The sequence below is a fragment of the Theropithecus gelada genome, chromosome 9, assembly GCF_003255815.1.
Source record: "Theropithecus gelada isolate Dixy chromosome 9, Tgel_1.0, whole genome shotgun sequence".
Lineage (NCBI taxonomy): Eukaryota > Metazoa > Chordata > Mammalia > Primates > Cercopithecidae > Theropithecus > Theropithecus gelada.
The window spans coordinates 103,414,948-103,427,257 of NC_037677.1; the positions used below are offsets into that span (position 1 = coordinate 103,414,948).

At 42.0% G+C, this 12,310-nt stretch overlaps 1 protein-coding gene across 5 annotated transcripts in view; it reads right to left on the reverse strand.

The window, feature by feature from the left end:
- Window positions 1–12,310, reverse strand: part of SORCS1 (sortilin related VPS10 domain containing receptor 1) — a 590,775-nt gene that overhangs the window by 191,529 nt on the left and 386,936 nt on the right. For all 5 annotated transcript variants that reach the window (XM_025396369.1, XM_025396367.1, XM_025396364.1 and 2 more), the window contains exon 4: window positions 11,386–11,544. In XM_025396369.1, coding sequence (XP_025252154.1) covers window positions 11,386–11,544 — 159 coding nt within the window. The remainder of the gene's footprint in view (window positions 1–11,385; window positions 11,545–12,310) is intronic.

Below are 12,310 nucleotides of genomic sequence, written 5' to 3' on the forward strand. Positions count from 1 at the left end.
ATCCTCTCTTTGCAGATTGTTAGACATGTGCACGTGATGGAATTCTCTTCTGCAGCTGGGAAATGCGTGAAAGAGCATCCATTCCACAGAAATTTGTGCTAGGAGAATTCCATAGAAGCTAAGAGTTGTGATAACGTTTTAAGTCTTTGTTTCATGGGACCAGATGTTGTTCACCACAAAGCTTCCCACGGCGGCTTCCCCGGTCAGGGGGCAGTTTCCTGGGGCTCCTCCACACAGGCTCCTTAGAAGGCCTCTGCGTTGGCGGAAAACATCCTGCTGTCGGCTCTTTTCAAGGTTGCCTGCCCACTCCTCTTTCCTTCTCTCCTCTTAACATTTTGGAAGCAGGGGGCCTGCAAATTGTACTTCTTGAAAAGGCTGACAGAAAATCCTGCCAGTTCTATTTTATTTGCCTCATCCTAATATTGCCCTGGGGATGGCCTGGGTACAAAGCACTCATCCACCTCATGACTCTCTGATTCTCACTGCTATTCCTGCATCCTTTTTAGCAAGAAAGAGATGGTACCTTAAGGACTTCATATAAATTCCTAATGCCAGGCCTGAGGCATCACAAATATCAAGTTCTTTTTTCCATCACCCTCAATAAGAAGAAAGAGAATCAGTCCAGAGAAAAATGCTGTCCTCAGAAGTATGTTCTGATGCTCTCGTTCCACGGCATAGGAGGGGGCCAGAACCCACACTAAGGGGAACCAAAATCTGCAACACTTAAAAGGATTCTGCAAACTTCACTAAGAGCTGATACGAGTCTTTACCTTGGCTGTTCAGCACAGAGAGCAGATAGTGAGAGAGCCATGATGCCCAATCCAGACCTCACACCCAACCCTGCCCCCATAAAGTTTCTCAAAGAAAATGTTAGTGTATTAGTGGTATCACAACCTACAGTAATGTCTAATATTTTGTATACAGTGTTGTAGTGGCCTGTGTTGTAGTGGCCTATGTTTTAGAGGAAAAGTTTAGAATTTGCAAAATAATTCATAGTGGGCTTTGTAGTACAATTAACATGTCTTAGAATGAAGATATGCAGAAACAGTGTTCCAGGGGAATGGGTCAGTCTGTGCAAATAAACAGAGCAGCAAAACTCAGGGTGGTGTTCTCACATTTCTTTGGTCAATAGCAAGAGACCCAGTTTGGCTGGGATGCATAACAGAGTGAAGTGGAAGCTGGGGCTATAAAGAGAGCCTGGAACCAGGCTGGGTAGATGCAATCTTACCAATACTTGTGGGGAACTGATGTAGACTGGATCCAAATGTCATTAAAGTCAAAAGATAAGAGTATCAAAGCTGAGCAGTCAGGCTTTGCTGATGAAGGCTGGGAATGATGGCCTATTGCTGGTTCCATCAATCTCTCCTGCAGTTGGATTTATGAGATTTGTCACTGTCCACTCCCTAGATGTCACTGAAGTCTGTCACAAGCCCTACAGTTGAGGGTGGTGCTCTGAAGCTTAGAAGATTAGACTACGGAACTGGAGCCAGTTGGGAACGGCGGGTCAATATACGACTGTGGGCGAGTTTGATTTGTGAACACCTCCTGTGCATCCAGGTCTGGAGGTATATAGGAACATGATAAGATAAAATCTTGGCCTTAAAGATTCTTATTTATTTATTTATTTATTTTTATTTTTTTGAGACAGAGTCTCACTCTGTTGTTCAGGTTGGAGTACAGTGAAGCCATCTCGGCTCACTGCAACCTCTGCCTCCAGGGTTCAAGCGATTCCCCTGCCTCAGCCTCCCCATTAGCTAGGATCACAGGCATACACCACCACACCCAGCCAATTTTTGTATTTTTAGTAGAGCCGGGGGGTTGGGGGGGGTAGGTGTCACCATGTTGGCCAGGCTGGTCTTGAACTCATGACCTCAAATGATCTGCTCGCCTCGGCCTCCTAAAGTGCTGAGATTACAGGCATGAGCCACCACGCCCGGCCCCTTAAACGTTCTTAAAGTCAAGTGTTGGTGGCATAGAACAGATGAAGAACTAGCTAAAAATTTGGACATACAAATACCTTTCTTTCAAAGCCTACAAAACTATCAAATAGCACAATTGTGCTTGTTCACATCTTAAACCCAATTGTTTGTTTTAAAATGTTCATTTCTCCTTATTCTTGGAGCTCTGTTTTTTTGTTTTTTTGTTTTTTTTTTCCCAAATCATTAGAAACAGGCAGATCAAAGGTAGCAATTGAAAAATAATGATACAACCTGTTTAAACATGGTATCTAAGGTGAACGCAGGCCTTCCTTGTTTGCATAGGATGGCATTTCAGCTTGAGAATTTGTTTTATAAACAAGTGTTGGGGTTGACATTTAGCGAGCTCCCTGGTTTCCACTCTAATTGCCAGTTTTGTACTTGGATACTTAAATTACTTACATATTCATGAGATTAGAAATCAGCTCTGACATTGGGAAATTTCAAGCACATGAAAATCCTGCCAAACCAGCATGGTATATACTGCTCAACATATTTCTTATAAAAAACTGAGTGCCTTTTAACTTAATGCAGTGCCTTGGGGAAACATGATGACATTAGGTAGATATCAGTTTCCTAAGTGTTTGTGCTTGTGCAGAAATCATTTGAATATCCCCAGGGGGTTGAATTTCAAGGATCAATTTGTCTTTCTCTCAACTCGCCCTTTTGACATTAAGGGGCTGCTAGGTCTATTCAAAAGCAAATAGAGTTAATGTAAAGATAAATACTTTAATATTTAATGGTGTTCTATTATTATAATCAATAATATTTCTTTTTTTTTTTTTTTTTTTTTGAGACGGAGTCTCGCTCTGTGGCCCAGGCTGGAGTGCAGTGGCCGGATCTCAGCTCACTGCAAGCTCCACCTCCTGGGTTCCCGCCATTCTCCTGCCTCAGCCTCCCGAGTAGCTGGGACTACAGGCGCCGCCACCGCGCCCGGCTAGTTTTTTTGTATTGTTTTAGTAGAGACGGGGTTTCACCGTGTTAGCCAGGATGGTCTCGATCTCCTGACCTCGTGATCCGCCCATCTCGGCCTCCCAAAGTGCTGGGATTACAGGCTTGAGCCACCGCGCCTGGCCCAATCAATAATATTTCTAAGTACCGTGTATCCATCTGTCCTGTTCCATTCATTCTGCTTTCACAGGACCTTTTAGTGATTGTCTAAAAAGGCATTTAAATTAAATTGATTAAAGTGCCTGTAGCTCTATGTACTGGAAAGACACTGGGATAAGACAGCCTCTGACTAAGACAGGCTTTCTCTAATTCCAGCTGCACCACACTGGAAGTGCTATTTTTCAGGTCTTTGGATAATACAGTGGCTGGTATCTATGCCGTTTTTGCTATGTGCCAGGCTCTGTGTTTATATTTTGCATGCGTTATCTCAGTATCATCAAATAGCCCCAGGAGCCAGATACTCTTATTATTATTTCCACTTTACAGTTGGAGAAACTACATTTAAATGACCTGTTGAAGGTCAGGGGTAGGACCTGACAGAGCAGACAGCTGATCCTCTTACCAGCTCACTCTACTGTCAGTCAGTGGTGAGAAACCTAAATATGACTGAGATTTTGAAAGCACTGGCATCTGTTTTCTTATTAAGTCGTCATTATTTCCCAGGGAATATTCGCCATTCAAAGCAGCCATGATAAGTATCTCCCTTCCGTGAGGGCTCACTCAGGAAAAGAAAGGAACGACTGGCTGGGTGCAGTGGCTCACGCTTGTGATCCCAGCACTTTGGGAGGCCGAGGCAGGCAGATCACGAGGTCAGGTGTTCGAGACCAGCCTGGTCAAGACAGTGAAGCCGCGCCTCTACTAAAAAATACAAAAATTAGCCGGGCGTGGTGGCATGTGCCTGTAATCTCAGCTACTCGGGAGGCTGAGGCAGGAGAATCGCTTGAACCCGGAAGGTGGAGGTTGCAGTGAGCTGAGATCGCACCATTGCACTCCAGCCTGGGTGATAGAGCTAGACTCTGTCTCAAAAACAAAAAAAAAAAAAAAAAGAAAGAAAGAAAGAAAAAGAAAGGAATGATTAAAAGGAATAAAGAGAAGATTTTTTTGTTTATAGATATGTTTATAGATATACATGTAGAGTAGATATGAAACTTTAAAAACATTGCAGGACTGGTAGAGAGAGAGAAGGCAGAGAACTAAAATTAGTTCTTTTTTAATAAAATTCACTTTTATGCATGTTACCAAAATTCTGTCATTGGCTGTTCATCACATTGGTAGTCCATTTTTCCTTTTCTATCAACATATGATTTTAACTGAAAGTCAGTTTTCATTTATGGAGAGAATGCTGACTGTTAATATTTAAGGTTTCCAGCCGGGCACAGGGCTCACACCTGTAATCTCAGCATTTTGGGAGGCCGAGGCAGATCACTTGAGGCCAGGAGTTCAAGACCAGCCTGGCCAACATGGTCAAACCACGTCTCTACTAAAAAAATACAAAAATTAGCCAGGCATGGTGGAAGGTGCCTGTAATCCCAGCTATTCGGGAAGTTGAGGCAGGAGAATCGCTGGAACCCGGGAGGTAGAGGTTGCAGCGAGCCAACATCACATCACTGCACTCCAGCCTGGGTAAGACAGCAAGACTATGTCGCCCAATAAAAGAAAAAAAATAGATTTTCCATTATTTGTAAACAGAATCTCCCTATCAAAGCCTATTTTCCGCCTTTAAAAGAATGTTTTGGTGTCTGACACATATGTACCAAAAAATGTTGAAGGGAAGGCCAACATACAGGCCTTAGGATTTTCTGTTTATTTCATAAACTGTGATCCTTTGGAATTTAAAGAAGATCAGGAATGAAGCATGTTTTCTACATGTTCTTACTTGGAATGTGGACTCACAGAGCTCCAAAATAAGCGAGTCAATATAAACTTACAAATATTCTAGAACTGCCACAAAATAAAGGGTGGCCCACCAAACTGTCCTAAAGGTTTTATTCTCCCTCAACAAAACCAATCATTTATTTGAATGTACTTTTTTCAAAAAATTGCAAAACTAATAATAATAATAATAATAACATCTTCTCAAATAAAATCAAAAGGGAAAGCCATGAACAAAGTAAAACAAAGATAATGGGAAAGAAGAAAGGACAACCACAGGGCAGCAGATGAGGTTTATTCGTCCTATGCAGTGCTTCTTTTGAAATTTTTGAGGTCATTGTTACACACATAAAAATAAGAAAATTTCACATTGAAAACAAAGCAGAATTACTTCTCTCAAAAAAAGAAAGAATTCTGAAGGTCTGGTGACATTGGACCCACCTTCCTACATGGCAAGAAGAGCAGGCTAGAGCTTGATAGCCTCCCTCTCTCCTTCTAAATGAACGCCTGCTCTCCAACTTCCCACAGTCTGGACCCAGCCTGTTTTGTTCAATTGCACTTCTTGCCTGTTTGTGTAGGAACTGCGTTCATGCTCTAGGTGGTCTTGGACGTCCACGAGGGTGGGGACTGCACAGGACAGAAGAACAGGCCTTCCTGCTCTTGGTCAGGGGCAGCAGCCCTTCTCTGGAGCTACCTGAAGAAGAGGTCTGGATAAGGACAGCAAGGGGCCTCTGCTCTCCAGCCGCTCAGCAGCCAGAGTCCTGACCGTGTTCATGCTGGTTTCACAATATGGCAATCTACTTTACAAATACTTCTCCACTGCAAATCCTAACAGAGGCACCAAGAGCCCTTGCCCCGGCATAGACAGCAAAGCAAAGCTGAAGTATACACAGATTCTTATACTTCTCTCCTGTTTTTTTCTTTTTTTTTCAATTTCCTTACAGTCACATCTGCTCTTTGTTTTCTCTCCTTTCAAATGTTTCCCAACACATCATGTTTAGTGAGGTGTTTAAGACAGACTGAGAGATGCCGTTGGAGGCAATGTTTTATAGCACAGTTTGTACACTAGTTTATTGCCAAATTAAAATAAAGATGTAATCTGGCAGACTCAGCCTTCTGCTAAGCCTTCCTTGGGTAGTTTCCTGTATTGAGGCAAGAGAGTCAGCTAGCAATGAAGTAAAGGACTATATCTCCTTTCTCTTATCAGCTCAGTTTCCAAATACAAATAAATTTTTTTAAATGGGTAGAATGCTTGGTTTGCCTACTGTTTTATAGAAATAAAAAATAAGTTAATAAAAGAAAGCAAGATTTTGGTGCTCCTATAATAAATGCCATAGAATTCTTCATACTTTCCACAAGGATTCATTGTTTTAAAACTGCGAGGGGTGGGATTTTATACACCAAGTAGCCTCCTGTCCATTTGAAACCGAATCTCTAGAATTGTATCTATAATGTTCCTTTTTCTGAAAATTTCAGGGCTTTCCAAAGGCGCATCCTCACATAGGCCCTTCAGAGGCCAAGTCCAGCTCCTATATCTTTACTCGGTAAGTCTCAGGGCAGGGTTTCCTATGTACCCAGACTATTTATTTAAGAATTACAATGGGTAAAAGGCTCCACACCTTTTCCTTTCAGTCATTCTAGTGGTGCCTGGATAGCCACATCCCCAGACAAGATAGCATTTACCTCTTGGCAACTATGGTGATGGTTAATTTTATGTGTCAACTTGACTTGGCTAAGTGATGCCCGAAGAGCTGATAAAACTTATCTGGGTGTATCTGTAAGGGATTTTCTAGAAGACATTAGTGTCTGAATCAGTAGGCTGAGAAAATCCACCCTCTCCAGTGTGGGCCAGCACCATCCAATCCTTGGAGGTGTTGAATAGAAAAGGCAGAGGGAGGGTGAATTCCCTTTTTCTTTTTGAGCTGGGATATCCATCTGTCTCCCCTGGCCCTCAGACATCAGAGCTCCTGGTTCTCAGGACTTTGGACTTGGACCAGGACTTACACCATTGGTTCCACCCCCACCCAATTCTCAGGGCTTCCAACTTGGACTGAATTATACCACTGGCATTCTTGGTTGTCCAGCTTGCAGAAGGCAGATCTTGGGACTTAGGCGCCTCCATAATTGCATGAGTAAATTCCATAATCAATCAATCTCTCTCTCTCTCTCCCCCCACCCCCACTCCCCCCACCCCAATCTCTCTCTCTCCCCTCCCCTTATTGCTTCTGTTTCTTTGGAGAACCCTGAATAATACAACCACCTAGATGTTGAATATCACACACAGATTTCTCTTTCTAAGTGAAAAGAAAAAATATCAAAAACCTTGGTTTTGTGAATTCTGAGGACATTTGGCCATACATATTTTTCCCTGATTAAAACCACCTTTTTAAATCTTAATATGACTTCCCATAGAACTGATATGCAGTAAAATTCTATCTTGGGCCAGAAAGGAACGTCTGTTCAACAAAACTCTTTGAGTCCCTTATAATGTCCACATCAAAAAGCCTCCACTGGGATTCAGGCACCCAAGATGAAACACAGTTAGAGCAGGGTATCACAGCTCATTTCGGGTCTATCCTGCAGGCCAGAGCTCCAAACTGTCCTTAGGAGCTTAAAAGTTGCATTCACTGAAGGAGAGAAGAAGCAATTTCAGGGAGATAAAGGAAAAATAAATGCGGCTATGTGTTCAAAAGACAGAGAGTATGCCTTAAATAAACAAAGAAGCCAGCAAATAAAGAAAAAGAGAAAAGAGGAAGACCCTGTTCATAGGAGTTGCCACCTCAATAAGGCATTTTCTTTCTTTCTTTTTTTTTTTTTTTGAGACGGAGTCTCGCTCTGTCGCCCAGCCTGGAGTGCAGTGGCGCGATCTCGGCTCACTGCAAGTTCCGCCCCCCCGGGTTCGCGCCATTCTCCTGCCTCGGCCTCCCGTGTAGCTGGGACTACAGGCGCCCACCACCACGCCCGGCTAATTTTTTTTTTTTTTTTTTTTGTAGTTTTTTTTAGTACAGACGGGGTTTCATCGTGTTAGCCAGGATGGTCTTGATCTCCTGACCTCGTGATCCGCCCATCTCGGCCTCCCAAAGTGCTGGGATTACAGGCGTAAGCCACTGCGCCCGGCCAATAAGGCATTTTCTAAGGGATTGTTCACCACAATTTGATGTAAAACAGCATCCAGCAGAGAGAATACTGACTAAGATCCTAGCTGGGAGATCTACAGCAGGGACATTAGCAGCTGTCACAGAAAAACTGATGGGCAATACTTACTTGAAAGAATAAATGTTCCTGTTTCCTGGACAAGTGCAATCACTGGCCAGCCAACACCAGCACATGGTCCTCCTTGCTGCCACATCTCATCAGTGCTAAAAGCTCCATGACCCATGGGTGACTGTCAGCTTTTATTTCCATATTACTGACCCACCTGAGTGGTCACAGACCCTCTCAACTTGACTTCCAGCCGATACCATCAGCTAACAGCTGCAGCTCTCTCCCTTCAGCGAATGCCCCACTCCCTATTCTGTGATTCAAGCCTTGAGATATGGAGGTCTTCTCTGATTCCTACTTGTATACCTGGCTATCCACAATGTGTCTTTTCCAGTATGATTTATCCTTCATCCTTTCTTAAAGAAACAGAGAAGTCAGTAGAAAGGCTGGCTTTTACCCATCTGTTCATCTCAAAATATCACCTTCAAAAATGAGAACCCTGGTCAGGCGTGGTGGCTCACGCCTGTAATCCCAGCATTTTGGGAGGCCGAGGCGGGCAGATCACAAGGTTGGGAGTTCGAGACCACCCTGGCCAACAAGGCGAAACCCTGTCTCCACTAAAGATACAAAAAATTAGCCAGGCGTGGTGGCACACACCTGTAATCCCAGCCACTCGGAAGGTTAAGGCAGGAGAATCGCCTGAACCCTGGAGGCGGAGGTTGCAGTGAGCCCAGATTGCACCACTGCACTACAGCCTGGGTGACAGGGTGAGACTGCATCTAAAAAAAAAAAAAAAAAAAAAAAAAAGAAGAATGAGAACCCTATCAAATGTCAGGTAGCCCCTTACCCCAATTGTAGAATATCCACATGTGATGCTAATTAGTGATTTTTCTCTTTGAGAAAATTGGTTAACCTCTTAGATATTTAGATTCTTAGCCTCATACAGAAAAAACCCAGCAACAACAAACAGATGAAGACTGCGTCCAACTCTAAAATGACAGGATTCATTGGGTCTGTGGTCACAAAGGATACCTTTTGGTTCTTTCCCTGAGCATCTGATGCCAGGACTGCTGTAATATCATCCCAACCGGTCTTGTTTTTGACCTCATATTACCACAGTTTATACTCATAATTACTACCGATTAACCCTTGAAAGCTATAGCTCTAAATATATCATTCTCTGGACCCAAATTTCTGAAGGCTCCTAAGTAAGGAAACAAAAATTAGTTTTCCTAAAAATCAAACAGCCAAAACAGTGAAAAATAGTAAAGATTAGGTTCCAAAGTGTGTGTGTGTGTGTGTGTGTGTGTGTAAATTATAACTAGCTGTAACAAATTTTAGTTTCAGCCAAATAGAAAATTTTGCAATTTTGTACACATGATTTTTACAATTTCATGTATGTGACATTCCTTTTGTAAAAAAATTGGCCTCCCCTACTATCACAACAGAAATCCAACATACCCATTAAAGTCCAACTGAAGTCATTTTGTAAGACCTCTGGAGTAGATAGATCACCAGAGCTCCATCTCCTGAACTTTGGGCTACCAATTTAATGTAATTCATCCAGTCACTTGTATATAACATTCAGTGACAGCACTGCCTTTGTGGCCTCTCTTAAACTATTGACCAACTCATATGTGTTAATCATCTATCTCCAGATGGACAGAATATTGTTATTTTATATCAACACTGTATCATGCATGGCACTTAAAAGAGATGTGGCATCTAATATTTGTTTCTTTTTAAATCACTTTGGAAGGGTACCTACAGTTATAATTATCCATACAAACACATTTTAATGCAAAGGAAACCAACGCTAAATACTGTTGACCGTTAAGTTGCTGGGTTGAAGTCACAGCCCAGGCGTCCTGACTGGTCTCATATCATCCACTCTGCCACAGTGACCACGGGAGGCACTCTTTGAAGTGCTGGGACCGAAAGAGTTACATATTTGGGCATCTCCTCCAGCACAATTGCAAAGATGCAGAGTTTTTACTTAGGCAGGTAAATCTGGCCCTCGTTGTGCCTCTGGCATCAGGGGGGAGAAATTAACCAACTGTCGAACAAAATATAACAACCTTGTGGATTAAATGACTAATACTCTGTCTGAGCTGGTCAGGCTTTGCCTCTGCTAACTGCACCATCCTGGACCAAATGCACTGTGGCTTGACTCCAGAAACAAAATTGTACATTCTGCTGAAAGGGTAGCCAGGCTGCTCAAGAGGAAAAAAAAAATGAATTGTAAATTCTTTCTATTTTTAGGCTTAATGTGCATTTTATTTGGCAGTAGGGGCAGTATGAATAAAACTCCAATCTTAAGAATTTTAATTTGCTTCCTTTAAAATGCTCCTGTCAGTAGAGACCTTGGGAAGTTGCTTGTACCATGCTCTTACCTTCAAAAATGCCACACATCTATGTAAACCCAGACAAATAAAACCCCAGAATATTCCCCTCACTTAGTTAAGTCCAGTATTTCTTTAAATATATGTAATTTCTAACTCATGATTCCTCTAAGGAGAATTCTCAGAATGACTTCACTGAATAATGCATTTCACAAGGAGTATTCTAGTATTTCACCAATGATCCCTCTGGCTTTTATGGCCAGAGTTTCTCTCACATTTGCCTGTGTAAATGCTACTCCTTTTTCATTTTAATTTAATTTTATTAGCTATCGCTAGCCTTTTATTCTACCCGAGAATACAAGTTTCCTTAAAGGCAGGGACCATATGTATGTTATAGTATATATGCCGTATAGAAAACATAATATATATTATAGGATGACATTTTATGGGATGTATGCACACATACACACATCTAATATCATGAGCTCATTTACTCCTTTCTCACGAAGTGACTTCTCCTTCAACCTTACCACCAAGTGAAGAAAAGTTCTGAGATGACTAGGTTCTGCATAAGGTTACCTACATACATCATTATTTTTCCTCTGGCCATTTCTCTCAGTGTTTCAGCAAAACCTTACTTCCTGTTCTTAACCTTTTCAGGGTTATGTTTCCCTTTAAGAGTCTGAGAAAAGCCATGGGTCCTTTGCCAAGAGAAATGATCACCAATCCACTAAGACACTGTCTCCCACTCAATGGGGGTCAGAAGCTCCTGACTGTCTTAAGCATCTATGCTAAGAACTGCTTCTCCACCGCGTCTTACTTAGTACACCTAATCTTTATTTGGTAAGTGGTTTCAGATATTCACATAATTTAAACAAGCAACCTGAGACTCTCCTTGCTTTCCCTTGTCCCATTAGCACAGAGGTCAGGCTACTGCTCAGAACAAAAATGATCATTGAGGTGAAATGAAGAGATAATTAAATTAGCACTATTTTCCCCGGAGAACAGTGCTTCACTGTCTCAAACAAGGTAAGTATGCTCACCTTTTGGTCTTGACTGTATGCCAGAATCCAGTCTTCTTGCTTGGGATGGAAAAGCAAGCTTTGAATGTAGAAGTTCAGCCGGTACTTTTGATAAGTTGCGCCTTCATCTGAGCTGATCAGTAAGCTGCTCTCAATCTCCGGGTCTGTGAGTAACATTATCTGCAGCAAAGAATTGTTGGAGAAAGAAAAAACAGAAAATTAAGTTTACAAATTTGCAAAACTTGAAAATTAGCTAAATTTTGACAAGGGAAGGACAGGGGCAGGTAAATAATGCTTGGCCAAACAGGGACCTTGACTCTGTCAGGCTTATTCTTCCATCTTGGATCAGTGCTACAAAAATATTTCTACAAAGAAATGAAGGGAGTAGGAGAAGCTGAAAGAATGAGGGATGAAATAGGTAACTGTATACTCTTCTCTTTTAGGGGACTCCTTGTTTTATTTCCAAGGTTGTTTCCTAAACCTGGCACACTTATCCTTCTTCCCTTCTTCCTACTCTGCCTTATGTACTTTCCATTTTGGGGGACTAAAAGACTGGTTATAGTCTGTTGTGGGAAAGGTGGAAGAGAAAGAGGATGGAGTCCATTGTTTTTCTTCCCTACCTCAAATCCTTTCATTCCACTTCAATGATATCCTATGTCATCCTAACTTAGCCTGATTTTCTGAGTCTTAAGTCAAAGTATAGGCTCTGAAGCTTTCTCTAGGAATTTAACAAAGGCTATTTTACCCCACCACCCTCATCACCTTCTAGCCTACTACATAATTTACTTATTTATTTTGTTTCTTGTCTACATATCCTCTACTAAAAAATAAACCCTGTGAGAACAGAGATAGCTGTCCGTAGAGTTCACAGACGTATTTCCAGCAGCTAGACTAAGGTCCGGTATGTATGGTACACTGATAAATATTTGTCAAATGAATGAACGAA